General features: G+C 47.8%; 9 protein-coding genes across 9 annotated transcripts; 5 read left to right on the top strand and 4 right to left on the bottom strand.

The window, feature by feature from the left end:
- The first annotated feature begins 150 nt into the window (after window positions 1-150).
- Window positions 151-1,041, top strand: POJ06DRAFT_253669 (vacuolar protein sorting 55). Its single transcript, XM_056187670.1, has 3 exons — window positions 151-359; window positions 435-519; window positions 576-1,041. Exons 1-3 carry the CDS (start codon window positions 242-244, stop codon window positions 766-768), a joined length of 396 nt encoding a protein of 131 aa, XP_056044231.1. The 5' UTR covers window positions 151-241; the 3' UTR covers window positions 769-1,041.
- Window positions 1,042-5,221, bottom strand: POJ06DRAFT_223196 (TRAPP II complex). The gene is made up of 5 exons (XM_056185673.1): window positions 4,925-5,221; window positions 4,757-4,872; window positions 3,125-4,704; window positions 2,858-3,070; window positions 1,042-2,803 (listed from the first exon to the last, which is right to left on the bottom strand). The coding sequence occupies exons 1-5, from the start codon at window positions 5,118-5,120 to the stop codon at window positions 1,093-1,095; spliced, it is 3,816 nt and encodes a 1,271-aa protein (XP_056044230.1). The 5' UTR covers window positions 5,121-5,221; the 3' UTR covers window positions 1,042-1,092.
- An 844-nt stretch (window positions 5,222-6,065) lies between these two features.
- Window positions 6,066-7,126, bottom strand: POJ06DRAFT_111555 (N-terminal glutamine amidase-domain-containing protein). Its single transcript, XM_056184078.1, has 2 exons — window positions 7,058-7,126; window positions 6,066-7,004 (listed from the first exon to the last, which is right to left on the bottom strand). Exons 1-2 carry the CDS (start codon window positions 7,078-7,080, stop codon window positions 6,332-6,334), a joined length of 696 nt encoding a protein of 231 aa, XP_056044229.1. The 5' UTR covers window positions 7,081-7,126; the 3' UTR covers window positions 6,066-6,331.
- Window positions 7,127-7,240: 114 nt separating this feature from the next.
- Window positions 7,241-10,318, top strand: POJ06DRAFT_253661 (kinase-like domain-containing protein). The gene is made up of 5 exons (XM_056187669.1): window positions 7,241-7,394; window positions 7,451-7,554; window positions 7,617-8,015; window positions 8,065-8,812; window positions 8,862-10,318. The coding sequence occupies exons 1-5, from the start codon at window positions 7,370-7,372 to the stop codon at window positions 10,184-10,186; spliced, it is 2,601 nt and encodes an 866-aa protein (XP_056044228.1). The 5' UTR covers window positions 7,241-7,369; the 3' UTR covers window positions 10,187-10,318.
- POJ06DRAFT_253659 (uncharacterized protein) lies at window positions 10,319-12,002 on the bottom strand. The gene is made up of 4 exons (XM_056187668.1): window positions 11,557-12,002; window positions 11,319-11,505; window positions 10,907-11,261; window positions 10,319-10,856 (listed from the first exon to the last, which is right to left on the bottom strand). Exons 1-4 carry the CDS (start codon window positions 11,876-11,878, stop codon window positions 10,530-10,532), a joined length of 1,191 nt encoding a protein of 396 aa, XP_056044227.1. The 5' UTR covers window positions 11,879-12,002; the 3' UTR covers window positions 10,319-10,529.
- Window positions 12,003-13,106: 1,104 nt separating this feature from the next.
- POJ06DRAFT_223186 (aminotransferase) lies at window positions 13,107-14,639 on the top strand. The gene is made up of 2 exons (XM_056185671.1): window positions 13,107-13,582; window positions 13,641-14,639. The coding sequence occupies exons 1-2, from the start codon at window positions 13,166-13,168 to the stop codon at window positions 14,505-14,507; spliced, it is 1,284 nt and encodes a 427-aa protein (XP_056044226.1). The 5' UTR covers window positions 13,107-13,165; the 3' UTR covers window positions 14,508-14,639.
- POJ06DRAFT_253654 (uncharacterized protein) lies at window positions 14,640-15,914 on the bottom strand. Its single transcript, XM_056187667.1, has 3 exons — window positions 15,747-15,914; window positions 15,041-15,646; window positions 14,640-14,970 (listed from the first exon to the last, which is right to left on the bottom strand). Exons 2-3 carry the CDS (start codon window positions 15,619-15,621, stop codon window positions 14,805-14,807), a joined length of 747 nt encoding a protein of 248 aa, XP_056044225.1. The 5' UTR covers window positions 15,622-15,646; window positions 15,747-15,914; the 3' UTR covers window positions 14,640-14,804.
- A 241-nt stretch (window positions 15,915-16,155) lies between these two features.
- POJ06DRAFT_196943 (ribosomal protein L6, alpha-beta domain-containing protein) lies at window positions 16,156-16,782 on the top strand (the record flags this gene model as incomplete). The annotated part of the gene is made up of 2 exons (XM_056185052.1): window positions 16,156-16,408; window positions 16,469-16,782. 2 exons carry the CDS (start codon window positions 16,156-16,158, stop codon window positions 16,780-16,782), a joined length of 567 nt encoding a protein of 188 aa, XP_056044224.1.
- Window positions 16,783-17,583: 801 nt separating this feature from the next.
- Window positions 17,584-17,811, top strand: POJ06DRAFT_268353 (uncharacterized protein; the record flags this gene model as incomplete). Its single annotated transcript, XM_056189305.1, has 1 exon — window positions 17,584-17,811. One exon carries the CDS (start codon window positions 17,584-17,586, stop codon window positions 17,809-17,811), a length of 228 nt encoding a protein of 75 aa, XP_056044223.1.
- Between the last annotated feature and the right edge of the window lie 1,628 nt (window positions 17,812-19,439).

Raw genomic sequence — 19,439 nt, 5'->3', positions numbered from 1 at the left:
TCTGGCCTTCCATGGGAGATAACGCTCGATAATAGGCCGACTGCTATTCACACCCTAACCCCAAGTGGCCAATGCGTTCACGTAGAAAGTCCTAACCCTGAAGTTCTATGGGACAGCTTTTGAATAATAATGCTAAAACTCAGATGATGACGCCCACCAGACTGCCACTGCTGCGCGATATATATATTTATATATTTATTTATTGTTATTGTGTTCGAGGTCTACAGTCAAGTAACAGAATATGCCATCTGCCAATCCGCTATCAAAGATCATTGTGCTCGCCTCCGTGCTGGCCGCGGGTTTCCTGCTCATTATTCTCTCATGCGCCTTGTTCAACAACTGGTTGCCCTTGCTAGTTGGTACGTCATGTTTTTCCGAGTAATTTAGACAGTGCATATAAGTGCAGTCTTGGAACTAATCCAAATTTGCAATAGTCGGTGTTTTCCTAATTGCTCCGCTACCAAACGCCATCTGCGAGCGCTACGCCAACAATGACGATTTCATGAGCGAAGGATCAGGGTGAGTGCAAATGCACGTATTCAATCTACTTCAATCTAATATTGCTTAATATCTAGGAATTCCGTCGTTGATTTTGGTAGATATATCACGGGGTTCTTTGTCGTCACAGGTCTCGCATTACCGGTGGCACTAGCTCACTCTCGAGTGATTGGTGTACCAGCAATGATTATGTCTATCGCCGGTGGTCTCCTAGTGTATGGCACTATCATAACGTTTACCCTCTTCTTCAGTGAATCAGAGGAATTCTGAATTTAGGGTACAGCAAGCAAATTGATGCAAATCGCGTTGACTTCTACATGTATCAACCGTACTTCGTTTCCACGAATTATTGGACGATCGTCCATTTAGTAGTGTTTTGTTAGAGTATTTGTCTCCAACTTTTGTTTCGGTCGTTTCTTTGCGTTCGTATGCCAAGTGTTGGATTCGGTTTACGGAGTTGTTTTGCGTGATTTATAGTCTACATAGAGCTGGAATAATACGACCTATTTTATTCTGTCATTAGCGTTTTGGTACTGTACATATTCTCCAAATACACATCATGTAATCGCGCCAATTTCCATATAACCATTATATCTAGTTAACACTAATTACCAATTTTTCCCGACTAATATATCTCTTCCCGCCGAAGTCTGTGGTTGTCTCCTGAAACGATGCAAGAAATTCGTACTCGCCTCTTGCCAGCACCACAAAATCCGTCTCCACACGGCGAGTTTCACTCGACTTGACATCGACGACTGGCAATTGTAATACACCATTAAATAGTATTCGCCGATTGATATCCAGTGCAATCGGCGATGGAAGGTTTCGCAGCGCGGGTTGGATGCGCAGTATGCCAGAAACATTCTCTGTCTTTGAATGCGCCGTCACTGAAGAAACTAACGTAACGAAAGCATCTGCATCTACTATCCAGTGATACTTGCCGGACTTGCGAATGTACTTGGAAGGGGCGAGAGATAGGTCAACAACCACATCATCCACACGAATAATGTCAACCATTTGCGGAGTGATTCTCAATGCGCGCAGTTCAACTGCCCCGCTTCTAGGAACCCCAGTCGCGGATACTTTATCAGTCCATCGGGCCATAAGAGCCCTCAGCAGCTCCTCTCGATACCAAAAGACTGTACGCTCAACCTCGGGTGACCAAACACCCTCCTTCCTTGACACATCTCCAGACTGAGTATTTACACTGGGCCGTGTAAATTGCTTCGGAGGCGCTAAGCTTGGAATTGGCAAACTAGAATCAATATGACTTATGCGTCTTATTGGAACCAAGAACCGCATTAGGTGTCCCGGCTGTATGATTTCCTTAACTGTATGTGTCCTGTTGGAAGCGGTTCGTGAGTCAATTTCTACAGTTAATTGTGACGGCCAAGAGTTCCGAAGATCAAGAAGCATGAGGCAGTAGTTGTCCATCGCCTCAAACGGAATACCAACCCTGTCCAGAAACTTTGACAAGAGGTCCGTCGTTGCAGCTTTTCCGTCGCCAGTACAAATCATTGGCATATCGTAGTTGAATGGGACGAAATTGCATCCTGCCACTTCGATACTAGCATTGACAGTCACACTGATGTCGAGGGCTAGGGTGCGGACATACCTCTCCCCTGGGATGCAGCGAGATTCGGATATATGTGAATAGGAAATTTCGATACGTGCAGACGTTAGTCCTCGCTTGCCGAGAACTTCAATTTCAATTTCGGCTACGCCGTTAGCGGAAATTTGAACTTCATCCAAATCTGTAAGACAGCGCAGTGCTGCTCGTTTATGCAAAAACGTTTCAATCTCGTACTTATCGCTGTCGCTTCTTGAATCCTGTTGTAACGCTGCATTAAGAGATTTCGTAGTGGAGTCGGAAAACGTAAGCGACAAAGCCGATACCGGAATCGTTTCTGAAACATTCCCCAACACAATAGTAAATTTTTGCCGCTCGCCTTCCAATAACATAAGACTGCTATGTGGCAGTGAAATCCGGTCGATGCGTAGGACTGGCAAAGCCGGAACAACTTCAACAGATACCTGTTTGACCGACCACGATGTCGGACGTTCAACCGAGGACGACTGTCGGGCGTCAAGTCCAAATGCCTTAATGCGTGATTGTGGAGTAACGAGTGCATATGTTGGCGTTATGGCAGATGTTGTCTCTTTGCAACCGAAAACTTGGAATCTACAACCAGTAATGTTGAGCATGCCAGTTGATGTCGGTGTGAGATAGATTGACATGGGATAGAGCTTTCTCGGAGGAACGACTAGCGATATGACGTCTGACGAGAAGGACGTACCAGTGCCCCTGAACATTATTAGCTTCAATTTCCAGATCCGCGTTTGATACTGAAGTACATACACCAACGACATGGTCGTAATATCCAACTCGAATGCGAATGGATTCTGTAAGATGACTCTAAACTCCACTGGCTCATCCAGAACAAAGAGTTGTTTCTTTGCCTCCTCGTCTCCTTTCCTCGCAAATGGATTATAAATGAACGGCCCACCCAAATCACTTATTGACGACGCAGCTGCCAAAGGTGCGAGAGTCGGAACAGCCCATAAGCTTGATCTTCGGACAATCAGCATTATCTCCATTTTACATTAACATAACAATCAAACTTACTCTACGACAGCAATATCTCGTACCAAATACGGGTCCCAATACTCGTCCTCAAAGTCTTGTACACCCATACTACGGGCTGACGTGTACGCATTCCAGAATTTCCTAACCAGAGTCAACTGCTCATCCACGGACAAAACTTCTGCCGATGATCGGAACAGCATGCCGGTGTATCTCACTATGCCCACGTAATCTGGCATGACTTGACATAATCCAATGCATGTCTTCAAAATCGACGTCTTAACGTCTTGCCATCCAAAGGTCGATATCTCTGAGGTTGAATCAACAGGTATGCCATATATAGTACATATGTCTCTTAACACGGCTAAGACGCCTGAATCCAGATCCCGAGGCTTTATATGAGCATCGTGACTATCCTCCCAATAATCGTCGTCGTCAACATCTGGTCTGGTAACCGTTGACCGCCGAGGCTGCGCAACTTGTCGCGACTGAATAATGCGAGGAATAAGCTCAATTACAAGCTGCCGTAGCACAAAGCCGCGCTTTCGAAGAAAACCCAGTCGTCCGCATGACGTAGCTATACCGGTGAGGATCCTCGCAGCGTCTACTGCATCAACTCCATCAAGACGAACTGCTTGCGCTGCTGAGATCCAGTGCATGATGCTCATCTTACCGTAATGGAGCTCTGACTGTGAAATGGATCCATCGGGTATCGGACGCGAAAGCACAGCGGCTGCGCGCGCTGCTGGTGTCCATCCGCCTGCAAAAGTAGTGCACACGAGAAGATTGGTCGTTCTTAGTATCGTCTCCGCGTATGTAATTTGCGGAACACTTTCACCGGGGAAGTTCTGTGATCGATTGTACAAGCTAAGTACGGTATTCGTCATCTGTGGTAATAAATCCAATAAATGCGGAGGCTCAATCTCTTTCTTTTCCGAAGCTGGCGAGACCGGAGGCAAGACAGCATTTGGAATCACAAACGGAACTCCAATATGAGCTAATATCAGCATGCATATGCCGATTCCTTCCAAGCTCGAAGCATGCCATAAATGGTCGTTGACTCCCTTCAAAACGTTCAGAGCTTCAGAGTACTCCTTCAGCGCGTCGAAAGTTCTACCGGCTAATAGAAACATGTTGGCAATCATTTTCATTGACCGACCTTTTCGTCTCATTCGTTGTCGTTCCGTGTGATGTGACAACGGATATGAAATTCTCTTGTCTTTGCTAATTGTTGATGGTAGAGATCCAGTAGATCCGGCCGGGGACGATCTGTTGTGCGCAGCAGCTGACGATGTCAACATTATTGAATCATAGTCGTCATCACGCGCAAGGGGAGAAGCAATTGTATCAGCTGACTGGAATGCCTTAGCAAGTAATGGAAGTTCGGCAAGCAACGCTGATGTCAGGTCGCAAAGAATCGTCCGTATTGATGTTACGCGCGACGCTCGTTTCGGTGGAACGCAGATGAAATCAGGCGACGGAAGCTCACTTTGATCTAGTGGGCAATCAAACAAAATGATTTTGTGAATGACTGCTTGTGGGTGCTGTGCTTGGAGGGCACCGATAACACCGTGAAGGTTAGTAAGGTCACCGATGTTATGGTAGTCTGCCAGTCCAAAAACCTGATCGACAGTCAGTGAAACTTAACAAAATTCCAGATAAATCAATTCATACCACTAATGTCCTCCTGTACAATTCAAGGTCCTCTAGAAAGGCATGGTTGCTGTCAATCGTCGTCACGAAATTGTATACCAGGAAGCCGTCCGGAAACCCCTGAGGGCTGAACATCACTGAACAATCTCATTAGCGAATCGCTTTGCCTAGGAGAAAACTCGCACATACGACGTTCAGGACGAGAATCAGGTGTAACGTCTCCGAGGCGAATAATTGCCGTATCTTGTAGACGAGACGCAAACTCCAGGAACCTAGGATGCGACACCATACCGACCGGGCACAGGTATGCCCTTATTCGCGACGGCGCCGCGTATGACAAAGAGTCGAGCGGAGCGGACAGGAGTAGTGGTGGCTGGAGCGACATTGCTCAGTTAGAGAGCACCCCGCCGGTGCGCACAATGGAATTAGCAATGCTGTGGACTGAGACAATGGTTTTGGCTAGAGACATCGAACGTTGCAATCCCACGCTGATTTGCGGTGAGAGTGCGGCTCAGACAAAGTTGAATTCATTAACTTATGTCAGGTATACGATGCATATTCAGCCTCCCTTATATTATAACGCATTGCAACTTATGACCCGCTTGTTTTACAGCTTGAACAAAAGAAGTATTATTCTTACATATTACTATTGACTATGCATTGTTAATGCCGTACGACGTTATTGGGGCCCCGAACACCACAGACTACATCTGTGGACGTTGGTCAGAATATGTATGAAAAATTTAGCTTCAAAACGATCGACAAAGGATAATGTCTCAAGAAAGCAAAAAAGGACTAAGCATAATGCATTCTTGGCAATGGCAATATTCCTCCAGTCAAATCATTGGCTTCATCGGAAGCGACAACGAGATAATCTTCGTTCTCATCTTTGCAAGTGTCGAAGCCCGGGGTGATCGGCTCTATGGTTGGTACGGTCGGCAACACTCAGGCGCCAGTTATGAAATCGGCTTCGCAACTGAGAAGGTCACCTTTAACGGATTCATAAGATTGAATTTTATGGACTGTACAAATTCCTCAAATGCCATTCTGTATAGTTGGGCTTAACGGTGAGAAGATTGGTGAACCTGCGCAATTATGGAACTGTAAACGGCGGCAAGTAACCAACGATCCAAAAGCTTGAGTTCTATTCTAGATGTTCGGCTATTTTGTGCCATGGGACGCGCGCGGTGGAGACCGCGAGTGCCTTAGAGGATTATTGGCAGCCTAAATTAGCTGAGATGATGCAAGCCAAAAACTCGAACCAAATCAAAAGTGTTCATCAATAGTCGAATAATATCCATGGATGCTGAACGAATGATGAGGCCCAGAGATTGGCAGCGAATGTCGTGTTGAGAGGAATAAAACCGACAGACCGGCCAAAGGCGATTTTAGGTATTTGCATTTGATAATGTTCCACACTCTATATTCGGACCCATCACTAATCGCTTCAAGCATCCGATGAATAGACTCGTCCTCTACAGAGCGAGTATCTCCGACACCCTGAAGAGATATGATGCACTCTTTCACGTTCGACGAGTCTCCGGTCGAAAATGAAATGACTCTCTTTGGGATCAGGAAATATACAACAACCTGATCTTATGTTAATGCAAGTCGCGGGAGAAATAAAAATCGATCCAAAAATTGCTCTTGATTCAACACTTCACCGAACCTCATCCCTTGGCTTTCTAATACGTGCTGACGGTTCAATTTGCTACTATCCAGCTTCACATCAATAAAGCTGTCGATATTCATTCGCACTCCAGCGGCAGCTGCATTTGCTCCGCATATCTGAGGCCACGGCGGAGGAGCGTTGACATATACTTGTTGTTGCGTAGTCTCAGCGGGAGCCAGCATATGTGATCTATCCGATGCAAATGAGGATAAATAGTCCTCCGCGGCAATGATCCTAAAGTTTCTTTGCAAATTCTTCGGCAACGACAAGGAAGGGCGAAATGTCAACTCCGCGTACTCGCCAAATTGTAAGAACTCGACCCTGCGAAGGCCATCGCGGACATTCAGTTGTTCATTGTCGGCTTGAATAGTCGTGTCGAAGTCAAGAACATATGTCATATCTTTGACGACTTTTAAAAGAACAACATGGTAGTCCCATATCACCTGGCCGTCCTCACGCGGTGATGATCTTTGACAAAAGAGCGGGACTGCACGAGTAGGGGAGGATATAAACACTGAATAGAGCGAACAATCCCCGGCTCCGGTGCATTGCGATTGTAGAATCTCTAATGCTTCATATATATTCTCCTCGCAATAACTAGACTTGGTTAACGAGGATACCATCAATCAGTTCAATTTCACTCGGTCTACCAGGACGAATATGGCAGCTCCATCAATGCTGGAGCGTTCAGAATGAACTAACACCAAACCACAAACCACTTTCATAGGACGTCAATGCACTGCAACGAAGGGGCTAACTGTGGCCGTGGAGGCTGTGCTTGAACAATTCGCGCCACAGGAAGCAGCAGGCAGCCATCGGGCTTTTCATCCAGCAAAACCCAATGGAGCCGGCTTGACCTCATACTCATCACACTCAGATATTATATAATACAATATAGACATTATCGGTAGTACTACCAATTGGCCCAGTGTGGTCACTGGACCTACTGCTTAACTCTCACAATGTTCTCGAGCGCGATCAAGTCGCGTAAGTATCGGCAGTGCTATAGATTATGATCCCAGACGTGAAGCTGATGATAACAGTGTCGTCGAATATCTCTTCGCACTATTCAATTTCGCAGCCCGCTGTATTTCAAGCAGGACCTTGGTCAGTCTACGACGCGAGGAGGAGGAACACCGGCAGCCCTGTAAGTCTGTGTATATAAACACCGCAACCCGGGTATCGGTGCTGAATAATGAATAATTACAGGTCTCCGTATTCACATTCGACAAGCGCAAGCTACACTCACTAGTCGGCAGAGTAGGAGGCGTTGCAACAGTAAAAGAGGACGCAGAGGAAATTTGTGCCCGACTACGAAAAGAGGCCGGATATCTTGCTAAGTTGCGGCATCCGGCGATTTTGGAGCTGGTGGAGCCCGTAGAAGAAGGACGTTCCTCAATATCATTCGTCACGGAACGGGTGACGGCGTGTTTGACGTCGGTGATTGAGAGAAAAGCATCTGGACGGACGGGAAGCGATGACGAAGTCGACGAGGTGGAGATCCAGAAGGGTTTGTTGCAGTTGGCCAAGGGCCTTGAGTTTCTCCATTATAGCGCCGGCATTGTGCACATTGATCTTGTCCCGAGCGCAATTTTTGTGAATGCAAAGGTAAGTTAAATGCTTCATGGAAAGATATCACATGCAAACGAATCTATAGAGCGACTGGAAATTGTCGGGTCTCGGATTTGCACAAGAACTCCGGAACGACGGCTCACGTGAATATTTCGTGCCGCCCTATGATCCACGACTTCCACCATCTCTACAATTCAACCTTGACTATTCCGCTCCGGAGCTTGTCATAGACCACTTGATTGATCCCGCAAACGATATGTTCTCCGTTGGCTGTATTATCCATGCCATATACGCTTCTCGCCCGCCCCTGACCACAAATCAAAATCCGGTTACCTACAAAAACACAATTTCTCAATCGTTGCGGATTTCGCGTGACCAGAGATTTCCAAACTATATGTTCGAGGTGCTATTACAACTACTTACTCGTCGTCCTACGGACCGCATGTCTTCCCGCGATTTCCAAGACTCAAAGTACTTTGACAACATTCTGATCAATACTATCCGCTTTCTTGACGAACTCCCGGCCAAAACAGCATCGGAGCGGCAAGCATTCATGCGGGGCCTATCCCGGGTATTACCGCAGTTTCCCAATTCTGTCCAGCAGAAAAAAATATTGCCGACCCTACTCGATGAATTAGACAAGGATGAGTCGATGTTAGGGTCGATTCTGACGAATGTGCTGGAAATAGGCCAATCTATGAGTCAACTGAGTTTCAGCCAAAGGATATTGCCGGGGTTGACACGGCTGAAGGACGTGCCATCTGGACAGGCTGTGCTACTTGACAAGATCGAGATTATTAAATCACGGGTCAACGGACGGGAATTCAAAGAGGGTAATTTCTATATTTATATATTCATATAAATTTCGCTAACACTATTAAGACATTCTACCGCTGATATACACGGCACTGTCATCACAGTCACCATCAATTCAAGAAAAGACACTCAACACGATCCCGCAAATCACTTCCAACCTTGACTTCCCGACAATTAAAAATGAGCTCTTTCCTCAAGTCAGCGCAGTATTTACTCAGACGAGCAGTCTTGCTGTCAAAGTTGCTGCATTACACGCTCTGGAAGGCTTAATCGGCGGCGGACTAGACAAGTACACAATTTCCGAGAAACTTGTGCCACTGCTCCGTGGCATGAAGACGCGAGAACCTACCGTGATTATGTGCGCGCTAAGTGTATATGAACTGATCGTGCCGAAGGTGGATCCATCTGTGCTGGCGAACGACGTGATCCCACACATGTGGGCGCTGGCGATGAGTCCGTTGTTGAAGGTAGATCAGTTTAGACAATTCATGGGGGTTGTGCATAAGGCGTCTGATAAAGTCGAAATTGAGCACACGCGAAAACTGGCGGAGCTTGATCCTGAACATGGCCGCCGGAATCCCGCAGTTCAGAGCACGGGCGATGTCGAAGCCGATTTCGAGGCCCTAGTCCTTGGTCGGACTACAGCGAATGGGAAGAGACCGATGGTTTCCGCTCCGAGAGAGGCCAGTGCTGTGCATGCCAGTAGATTGGCGCCTCAAGATAATGAGGATTTTGAATGGGGCGATATACCACCGCAGCCGAAAGCGAATTCCATACGAGTACAAGGCATGAAGCTACAGTCATCACGACAGACACTAAATGCACTTCGCACACAGAAACGGCCAGCTCACGGGCAACATTCTGGGCAGGCACAGCCTGCGTCGACCTCGGCGCTCTCGCAGCAAAACTCACAGCTGTCGCCATCAATGATTACAAGGAGACAAAGCCTATCAAACGGAAGTGCAGTGTGGGGTAACTCTAGCACCTCGTCCGTTCGTACCACATCGATCGGCTCGGTAGGTATGTCCAGTCCAACGAATACATCGCCGGAACCGTTTGCGCAGACTATGCAACCCCAGACCACTACAACGTCTGCGCCCGCGATGAGTCCTCCAAGTGTGGGCCCGTTTGGACGCACAGCTTCGAATGGATTCGCAGGCGCGTTTGGTGGACAGGAAGCGAACCCGTGGCAGTCGGTGACATCGACCTCGAATGGATTAAAGGGCTCGAGTGGTGATATTTCGTTTCCGCTTCCACCGTCGCGACAAGGACGCCAAGGCGAAAAGCCGAATGCCCCAAGCGGGTTTGGTGTCCCGCAGCTTCTGCCGCAGCAGGCTGAGCCGACACAGCGACAAAAAATCGGGATGGACAAGTACGCGAGTTTACTGTGAGGTCACGCATAGATATTGGATTGCATGCGGTTATAGAACGTGGGTTTATTTTATTGAATCGTGGACTAGATATGTCTACAGTATAAATATATATGTCTACAGTATAAATATATATGCCTACAGTAAATATACGTGATGAATGGTTGATAAAATGTCGCACAAGTTGGCTAGTGCCTGACACAGCTGCTGCGACTTTTATTTACTGCAGACGAAAATGGCTCAAAGACTAATTACCGACAATGAACTAACGAACAAGAAACCAAAGATATGATATTCCCGATGCCATCTCTAGCCCCACGTCCTATTATCGCACCCTTTGTTGACTACTTTTTGGATGATAAGATTAAACAACAACAATCTCGTAAATGACAAACGCCTCATACTCGGTATCGACGATGGTGGAGTACTCTTGCAAACCCTGATCTTCCTGGACAATCTTGCCCTTCTTGTCCTTGGTGAAAGCATTGCCGGCAAGGTATCCGTACTTCTGTGTCAGCGCCACCTTGGCCCTCTGGATTGACGCAACTGGTGGCTTGACGAGTACAGAAATGAAATCTGGTGGGAGACCATAACGGAGGACACTCTCTACGAACACGCGGATGGACTTCAAGTGGATCCAGGCCTGGAAACTGTCGGCGTAAGTGGCACGTGCGAGCCGAACGACCTCGCCCTGTGATTCGTTAGTACATTTTGACGGTGTAGAGTGAGAAGGGTACACACCCATAGCCGTCGCTCCTGCTCGAAAGCCTTCTCCTTTTCCTTTTTGAGATCCTCAATCACGCCATCAGACCACTTAAATTCACGCGGGTACCACTTGCTCTCACGGCACTTGTGCAAAAATTCAGGGACAGACTTCTTGAACATGGTGACGCTGTAGAGGACGAACTCGTCGTCGCCGGTGATGACATTGGCAGAACGTGGGACAACCATTGGCACCAAGGTTTCGTATCCCTTGACGAACTGCTTCACGCTGGCCTTTGGCACCGCAACAAGGACTGTCTCGAGATATTCGGAGCCAATGACAAAGTCAGTTCTTTTGACTATATCGTGGAGCGAGCGGGTGGATAGGTTGCCACTATGCCAGTCAGTAAGTCCCCAGCGAAAACTGTCTCTATATCGTTAATCGACATACGTCTGTTTCCGCTCCACAGCACCGAGATTGCTCTTTGCAAGCATGTAGTTAGTGTAGACGGTTTTGAGGTCGCCATCAAGTGCAAAGACTTCCTTTGATAGCGTGTCCATTAACTCGGCGATTGGCTTGTCCACTCTGTACTTGGCTGTGTTCCATTGAAACGACTTTAAGTAAGTCTCGACGGGCTCTATACAGCTATTAGCAAATTCAATGTCGACTACGTATTAGAAATGCTTACTGTCAGAGACGACTTTAGTGGCAGCGACCTGGTCTGCCTTGCCTTCGTAGACGGCCTTGAGAGTATCGACGGTGCGGGAAACAACGGATTCAAATTGGCCGTCAGTCTTTGCAATTTCATCGGACTGCTGGACAAGCTGATCGAGGGTTCCTATCTTAAAGTGGGGGATTAGGAACTGGGCTACATCGTCCTTGGAGGGCAGGTTGAGCGTCGTCGAGAGGTCTTTGACGAGGGCTGACTCGGGGTCTGAACCCGCCGGGGCGACGGAAGAAGGGAGCGAGATAAGGTAGTAGAGCGGACCGCTGGGCGCCTGGAAGGCCATTGTGGACGTGCGATTGACGGTGAAGGTGGAGGAGTTGAATAGCGTGCAACGACGATAAGCAGCTAGCGCACAACTTCGAGCACCTCGAGCATAGTCCACCGTTGGTGATGATACGCACCGACACGGACGAGTGCAAGACGCCGGGTAACTTCCGCAGACGCCAATCAAACGAGCCCACTGCCAGTAGCCTACATTGTAGGTATATCCTATTAGTAGACATCCTTTGTCGTTATGCCCTTGAGGGTTTGGCTCTTGTCACATTCATTGTCCATTGTTCCAATAGTCGGCTGTAAATAGAATGGCCACGCCTGTCGAAGCCTTATTCCAGCAAGCGTGCGTTTCTCCTGCAATTACATCGCATCTGTCGGACGCCCGCGCTGCCACAGTTCTCACGACCGCTACAGCAGGGCAGCAGGAAGAATCGCTGACGGCACTTTCGCAGACATTTATCTCGAATGCTCAAGATGCTCGTCGAGTCAAGATCGGAACCACAACCGCAATCACGATAGGCTTGCGCGATAACAAGGGCGTGGTCACACAGAGTGCCGTCGAAGGACGACTCGGTAATAGTCCTGAAGAGGAGCTGTTGTCGGTGACAAGTGGGAGTAGCAGGAAGAGAGACGTTTCGTTTGTGGCTACGGTTGTTGGTACTGGAGACAATGCGATAAACGAGACACTTGTTGCTCGAGAGCATGTCGAGGCGGTTGCTGGTATTGTCTTACATAGTGCCGTGGAGTAATTCATATCTCCAGGATGCATGTATAAGCACAAGCCAAAAGTGCCCTGTTACGACTAGCTATTGCCGTGCCATTTAGTCCTATACATATGACTTTGTCCGATATTGGTCTTTAAACAGGTGTCATTTTGTCAGACTGTGGACATAGTGGAACGGTGGAAACCGTGGATGATGAAATGCAAGAAAGTTAGGGTTAGGGTGAATATTTTTGCTAATATTGCATTTTCGTATATTATCAGGCGGCAAATTTTTGTTTTACAATGAAGTGCACTTAGGTACTAATTTATTCAATGTGCATGAATTCTACAGTGATCTTCTTGTATTAGTAATTTAGCTGTATGAGATAGACAACGGCGTAAGTTTGGATTTCAGGGGCCGTGGTGCTGGGACTCGACGTATGCGGCGGAAGTGCTCGACCGAAGTGCAGATATGCAATGACTATAGCGCCAAATGAGCAATGCTGGCGCCGCGTGAAAATAATCTCGTAAGAGCTCGTGTCTAAGGACGCATTGATTATATCACCATCGTCTTTACTGCTGCCGTTTGTCTCAATGAGCTTCAGCAGGGCGCGACTGCTATTATCCTCCGCTACCCGCGGACTGACAGCGTCGTCATGCTCGTGTCTGCTGTCCCGATCAGCTCAACATCATCCCCGGTTCTACCCATCCGCCATGGCCGCGAGACCACTCAGCTCGCTCGCTACCTCTGAATCTGGTACTCAACCCGGCGCTCCGCTCTGCGCAGCAAACATCAGCATCGACAAGACGCCGATGCCGAAGGAGAAGCTGCAGCCTACGAAGCTGGTCTTCGGTCACACGTTCACCGACCACATGGTTCAAATTCCCTGGAACGACACCGACGGCTGGCTCCCCCCCATGATACTGCCCTACCAGAACCTGTCTCTCGATCCGGCTACCTGCGTCTTCCACTATGCTTTCGAGTGTTTCGAGGGCATGAAGGCGTATAAGGTGCGTTTTCTTGTGATTTTATCGCGATGGGAACTTTGAGCTTACTGTACGGATAAAGGACTCTAACGGGAAGATAAGGCTGTTCCGGCCCGACAAGAACATGGACCGTATGAGTAAAACCGCGGCCCGTATTTGTCTGCCGACTTTCGACCACGACGAGCTCATCAAGATCATTGGAGAGCTCGTCAAGCTGGACAGCGACTGGATTCCTTCCGAACGCGGATATTCGCTCTACCTCCGACCGACCCTCATCGGCACCCAAGCCTCGCTTGGCGTCGGCCCCCCAAAGTCTGCCCTTCTCTATGTGATCATGTCCCCTGTAGGCCCATACTACCCCACTGGCTTCAAGGCCGTCAGGCTCGAGGCCACCGACTATGCGATCCGCGCCTGGCCAAAAGGTGTCGGCGACCGCAAGCTTGGAGCAAACTATGCACCCGGCATCCTTCCTCAGCGAATGGCCGCCTCGCGCGGCTTCCAGCAGAACCTCTGGCTCTTTGGCGATGAAGGCTACGTCACTGAGGTCGGTACCATGAATGCTTTCTTCGTCTTCCAGCTGCCCAACGGTAAGTTCGAGCTAGTCACTGCTCCGCTCGACGGCACCATTCTCGAGGGCGTCACCCGCGACTCGATCCTCGCTCTTGCCCGTGAGCGCTTCGATGAGGACAAATGGATCATTTCCGAACGCAAGTTCACCATCCAGGAGGTCGCTGACCACGCGAGGGCCGGCACTCTCGTCGAGGCGTTTGGATCTGGCACTGCGGCAGTTGTTTCGCCGATCAAGGAAATAAGTTGGCGGGACAAACCTATCTACGTGCCGTTGCAGCCCGGAAAGGAAACTGGCAGAGTTGCGGAGCAGATGGCGCAATGGATTGCCGAAATCCAGTACGGTGAGGTCGAGCATCCCTGGAGTGTTCTCCTTAACTAAGAGGCAGGAAGGAGTTGTACGTTTTGGCACAATGTTTGGTTCATTATGGCGACGGATACACCGTAATTAGATACGACGGTCTGTACAATTTTGATGCATTATATATGAGCATGTATATCAACTAGACGTGTGACTGTGATATTAATGTAAAAGTTCCGCACTTCCAAGTCAGTTCTGTTAGGTTCACATATGACCTCGGACCGATCAACTGCTTTTAAATAAATCAGCATCCATCCCGTCCGCTGGCAACCGTAGCCACTCTCTAATCTAGTAAACATGTACAAAACTCTTCATCTTCTAATGTGAAATTAACTCGTCGTAGTTGCCCGACAAGATCTTGTCAACAATGATGAGCTGCTTCTCGAGCTGCTGCTCCGGCGTCAAGCTCTTATAGTAAGCCTGATCATGCAGGTACTTCTCCTCAGTTTGGAGACGAAGCTCTTCAAGCGCCCAGTGCTTCTGCCTGTTCCATTGTTAGTTTTGACAGAATCGACATGAACGAGGTCAATCAAAGTGGAGTAAAAAATACATACACATTCTTGTGTCCGAACATGAAATACAGAGTGATAAGTCCCATGATAGGGAGATATCCGTAGTAAATAAGTGGCTCCCAACCCTCCCTGTTCTTTTCTCTGATAACCTCCCACTCCAGATGACCCTCGTGGTCCTCGACTGGGATCTTATCCAGAATCTTGCCTTCGTCGGCATCTAAATCGCCGGCCAGTTTACTTCTCAGCTTTTCCAGATCCGCAAAATACGCCTCCCGCTTATCCGCGGGAACGGTGAAATACTCTGAGATCTTGACGCCGTCGATGCCAGACCGGATGAACTCCCGCAGCCTAACAAGGCTTACTAGTTCGTCGTCGGTCGGAATCCGGGTCGAGCCGTCGGCATTTGTGTAGAACTTTGTCGCACCGGGAAACGTGTTGAGGAAGTACTTGATATCGTCTTCCCATTGGAACAGCGGACTGTCTTTCGGGATCTCATTCGCGTAGTCCTTAGGATCGAGTGAGCGCGCATAGGTCCGGAGAGATTGTGGTGTCCGTGGGGCGAGGATTGGTCGCGCTATACGCGACGCACGCAATAACTGTGCGAGAGGGAGGCGGAATGGCATGGTGGCCCGATATTATATATACCCACTATATGACCATTAATTCAGTATATGCGCAAGTCTATGACCGTACATCAAGCATCTCGTTTAACAATCACGAGACTGCTGTTCTAAACAATCCTACTCACCCGTACGGTACACTAATAATAATGATAAAGCACTCAACCACGTCAACAAACGATTATATAATCTGGCTTCTCTCCGATATAAGTGCTGATCTCACTGTTGACACCAATTGGGAGTCAAAGCGTCCGCTCCATCCCAACCTTGGATGTAATTGAGCTGCAACCCCCATTGGCCTGCCAGGTAGCACGTAAGTGCATAGCTGTGTTATCTATTTGTGCCTACTTCCGGGCGCAGCGCTTTGGCACTTCCTTTGAAACGTGACATTTGCCGTGACTGCTTTTGCGATTTACAGTAGGGTTAGTAGGGCATGCCACACCACCCACAACAACACCGTCGGGGCTCATTCGCTATCGTAGAGGCATTCAAGGTCGTCGTCATCCAGTACTACTTCTCTCGCACCAATCGCTAGCAATGAAGTATATCCAGTCCGACGAGTTCCTTGAGGTTCCCGAGGGAGTCACCGTCTCGATCAAGTCCCGGATCGTTATCGTCAAGGGTCCCCGCGGTACTCTCACGAAGAACCTCCGTCATATCAATCTCGCCTTCACCAAGGTCGGCAAGAACACCATCAAGCTCACCGTCCACCATGGTGACAGAAAGCATGTTGCCGCGCTACGAACTATCAAGACCATCATCTCCAACATGATCACCGGTGTCACTAAGGGTGTGTATTTTATATATGAAGAGAAGTATTTATCAAATGGAATCGACTAACGGATGACAGGCTATAAGTACAAGATGCGCTATGTCTACGCGCATTTCCCCATCAACGTCAATGTCCTCAACGACGGTAAGCAGGTCGAGATCCGCAACTTCTTGGGAGAAAAGCGTGTCCGCACCGTCGACGTCCTTGAAGGTGTCAGCGTCGAGATCTCCACAGCCCAGAAGGACGAGTTGGTTCTCAGTGGTAACTCGCTCGAGAACGTTTCCCAGAGCGCCGCCGACATTCAGCAGATCTGCAGGGTTAGAAATAAGGATATCCGAAAATTCTTGGACGGTATCTACGTTTCTGAGCGAGGAACCATCATTGAGGAATAAGGGTTGGGCGATAATGTAATGAGTGTTTGTGATGCAACGAAAAAAAGAGCATTTTCAAAAGTTTCGGTTGTATAATGTATAAATAGAAAGAAGGGATATGAACGCATTAGTCATTTGTCCATATCATTTCTGCGCCGCCCGCCCAGGTAAAGGAAGATCAATAGTGTATTGATAACCGTAAGGCAAATGAGGGATTGATACAACAATACAGCGCCTTATTATTGTTGACCCAAGTAATAGTCAAATGGTTGCTGAATTGTCCCAACTTAGCAACTACTTTATCATCCGACATCCACGAGCTGTTCGGCGGCCAAATGGTCAACGAATATTTACTTGGGAGGCTGTAAATAATATTTTTATGCCGAGAAACTTGATGCCATATTTTGATGCAATGGGAGGTCTCGACATCTGATTTCAATGGCTGATTATCAATAAGGCACATGAGCCGTTTCCCTATCGCACACAACCCAACTAAAGAAAAATAACTCAAAATTGCAGAGCCATATCAGCGATTTTTTTCGAGAATACAGTCATACAGAGATATATATTAACGTCCGTGAGCAATGTAGGTAGGCGAGTGCAAATATTTATGCGAAGGGGAAGCAATGTTAGCAGATCGGAAGCAGTGACGTAATGTGGGAACTCCCACACGCCATCCTCTAAGTCCGCTTGCTTGAGTGCGATTGCTATGTAAACAACATAATATAAAGCTCTCAATCTTAATTTGCGCACCTCATACGGCAGTCATACTCTTGGCTTGAACAGTTGATCTCATATTGTCACTTCTACACCCTGTAAAATATGCCGGTCCCAATTCAAACACCGAATCAGGAATCAGGCACCAAGCTTAATTCGTCAGCGGACTCATCGGCACATTCCAAACGTCCTGATACCACGGATTCTACGACCAACATGGGAGCCCCACGTATTAACGCAGACGATGATAGGCGTCGTGAGCGTGAGCGGATTGAACAGTTGTATGAGGAGAGAATGGAAGAGGAGTACGCGAAGCGAGAAGGAGGCGCATGATCCCGGCTGATTGGCATGCTAGAGTACCTGTGTTTGGTTGGCAAATGTAATGCAATAGGCACATAGTGGCCCTTTTAATAGGAAATGTGGAATACATATGTAATTTGGAAATTACTATCATACGCAAGCCGGCCATGATGACAGTGCCACGCTAATGGTCTTTCTCTTTGCACTGCGCATTGGTGTGGTGAGGAACACATGAGGACAGTAAGTTTCAAGTCTAATCTCATTATCGATATCTCCCTAAACATGGACTATCCTTTATTCTTGCCTAATGGCGCATGTATTATTGTTCGAATAAGCGCAGCCTTGTCGGTTGTACCTATTTCAGTTACGCAGTCGGCTGTTTCATATACCAGTTGGAAGGCCAAATTATGACTCCATAATAATATCAGTTACATGATCCCAGACTTACGAGTAGTAATTATAACTCATTAACAAGCAGTACACGCTCTTGTCATAATCAGCGATGCAATCACCGAATCGCCGTCGTGATTGAGGGATTCCAGATAGGACCCGCTATTCACTGAGACATCAAGAAGTAATAAAACAACTCAATGTACTGCGAACATCTAAAGCGCCTTAGAGTGTTGACGCTATCGCTTATCTGTGAATGGAAAGTACAGTATTTTCTGTGGCAGTGGCCGGCCGGGACGAGTGGGCACGGTTTAAACTTGTAGTTCTCGTTCACCAATCAAATGTCGCCGGCTCCCAGGCACTCCCCGACTTCAACCTCGCATTTACACAAGTTCTTGCGCCACATTCGCATTCTACGAACAAATCGAACTAATTGCCAATAAACCACAATGGCTTCTCTCCGCAGCGATCCATTCGGCAAGTCGACCCCAGAATTGTTAGCCAAGGACAAAGAGACCTGGCGCCAGTCCCTTGCGTATCTGACCTCGCTAACGCCCGATGCGGCTATCGACTTCCAGTGGCCAAAGGAGAAGCCGTTCAAAGTTGAAGATCATCCTGAGATGGTTGGGGCTCTTGCGCAGAGGCTTTCGATTATGGATTATAAGTCAGATGCGTTTGATAAGATCTGGTCCAGCAAGAAATAAATTTAGAGAATGGATTGGAATTTGCAGGAATCGCATTTGAGCACGGTCGATTAAAGGATGTTTGGATTGTACGGTCAGACTGCAGGAGATATTTGACAGATTTATCGCAAAGGGATAACTTAATGGAACCTAAGTCCGCCGTTGTATCCGCACATTAACAAGCATTAATTGAATTATTTCCCGTACAGTCTATCCTTAGATAGCATGAATGAACAACAAGGAATTTCAGCGCTAAATGGTTTCCAGTCAAGATGGTAATATATTCCGGGAACACTCCGGGAAGCCGACCATGGCGTTTAATGAGTTTGAAATTGTCTACGCCTCCAGTAGCTTCCGATTGAGCGCAAGGTGCTGCAGGCTGCGATTAGGTCCCACACAGCTCTGAGCTGTGTTACATACACCGAACCGAAACATTACACAAGCTGAGCCAAGTCAGGGATATCTGTCCTGACAGGTATTTACCTATATTCAAATTTCGTAGTGGCAGAATCATGTAAGCCTGTAAGCCCTTGGTATCGATGTACATCCGAATTGTGGGGACCTGAGTGTAATCGTTACCGACAATTG

Source organism: Lipomyces tetrasporus (assembly GCF_029532465.1).
Source record: "Lipomyces tetrasporus strain NRRL Y-64009 chromosome Unknown POJ06scaffold_5, whole genome shotgun sequence".
In the NCBI taxonomy this organism is placed as follows: Eukaryota; Fungi; Ascomycota; class Lipomycetes; order Lipomycetales; family Lipomycetaceae; genus Lipomyces; species Lipomyces tetrasporus.
The sequence above is the reverse complement of the archived record's forward strand: the minus strand, read 5'-3'. Positions and strand labels throughout refer to the sequence as shown.

What these genes read in the sequence shown, in the direction of transcription:
- POJ06DRAFT_253669 (XM_056187670.1), top strand. Translation starts at nt 242, where the DNA reads ATGCCATCTGCCAATCCGCTATCAAAGATCATTGTGCTCGCCTCCGTG. An exon ending in CTGGTTGCCCTTGCTAGTTG is followed by an intron (nt 360 to 434) that starts GTACGTCATGTT and finishes AATTTGCAATAG; the next exon opens with TCGGTGTTTTCCTAATTGCT. An exon ending in TTCATGAGCGAAGGATCAGG is followed by an intron (nt 520 to 575) that starts GTGAGTGCAAAT and finishes CTTAATATCTAG; the next exon opens with GAATTCCGTCGTTGATTTTG.
- POJ06DRAFT_223196 (XM_056185673.1), bottom strand. Translation starts at nt 5,120, where the DNA reads ATGTCGCTCCAGCCACCACTACTCCTGTCCGCTCCGCTCGACTCTTTG. An exon ending in TGATTCTCGTCCTGAACGTC is followed by an intron (nt 4,873 to 4,924) that starts GTATGTGCGAGT and finishes GAGATTGTTCAG; the next exon opens with TGATGTTCAGCCCTCAGGGG. An exon ending in CGAGATATTGCTGTCGTAGA is followed by an intron (nt 3,071 to 3,124) that starts GTAAGTTTGATT and finishes GATTGTCCGAAG; the next exon opens with ATCAAGCTTATGGGCTGTTC.
- POJ06DRAFT_111555 (XM_056184078.1), bottom strand. Translation starts at nt 7,080, where the DNA reads ATGGAGCTGCCATATTCGTCCTG. An exon ending in GAGCTGCCATATTCGTCCTG is followed by an intron (nt 7,005 to 7,057) that starts GTAGACCGAGTG and finishes AACCAAGTCTAG; the next exon opens with TTATTGCGAGGAGAATATAT.
- POJ06DRAFT_253661 (XM_056187669.1), top strand. Translation starts at nt 7,370, where the DNA reads ATGTTCTCGAGCGCGATCAAGTCGC. An exon ending in CTCGAGCGCGATCAAGTCGC is followed by an intron (nt 7,395 to 7,450) that starts GTAAGTATCGGC and finishes TGATGATAACAG; the next exon opens with TGTCGTCGAATATCTCTTCG. An exon ending in CAATTTTTGTGAATGCAAAG is followed by an intron (nt 8,016 to 8,064) that starts GTAAGTTAAATG and finishes ACGAATCTATAG; the next exon opens with AGCGACTGGAAATTGTCGGG.
- POJ06DRAFT_253659 (XM_056187668.1), bottom strand. Translation starts at nt 11,878, where the DNA reads ATGGCCTTCCAGGCGCCCAGCGGTCCGCTCTACTACCTTATCTCGCTC. An exon ending in GCTGTGGAGCGGAAACAGAC is followed by an intron (nt 11,262 to 11,318) that starts GTATGTCGATTA and finishes TGACTGGCATAG; the next exon opens with TGGCAACCTATCCACCCGCT. An exon ending in AGCAGGAGCGACGGCTATGG is followed by an intron (nt 10,857 to 10,906) that starts GTGTGTACCCTT and finishes AACGAATCACAG; the next exon opens with GGCGAGGTCGTTCGGCTCGC.
- POJ06DRAFT_223186 (XM_056185671.1), top strand. Translation starts at nt 13,166, where the DNA reads ATGAGCTTCAGCAGGGCGCGACTGCTATTATCCTCCGCTACCCGCGGA. An exon ending in AGGGCATGAAGGCGTATAAG is followed by an intron (nt 13,583 to 13,640) that starts GTGCGTTTTCTT and finishes GTACGGATAAAG; the next exon opens with GACTCTAACGGGAAGATAAG.
- POJ06DRAFT_253654 (XM_056187667.1), bottom strand. Translation starts at nt 15,621, where the DNA reads ATGCCATTCCGCCTCCCTCTCGCACAGTTATTGCGTGCGTCGCGTATA. An exon ending in ATGTTCGGACACAAGAATGT is followed by an intron (nt 14,971 to 15,040) that starts GTATGTATTTTT and finishes ACAATGGAACAG; the next exon opens with GCAGAAGCACTGGGCGCTTG.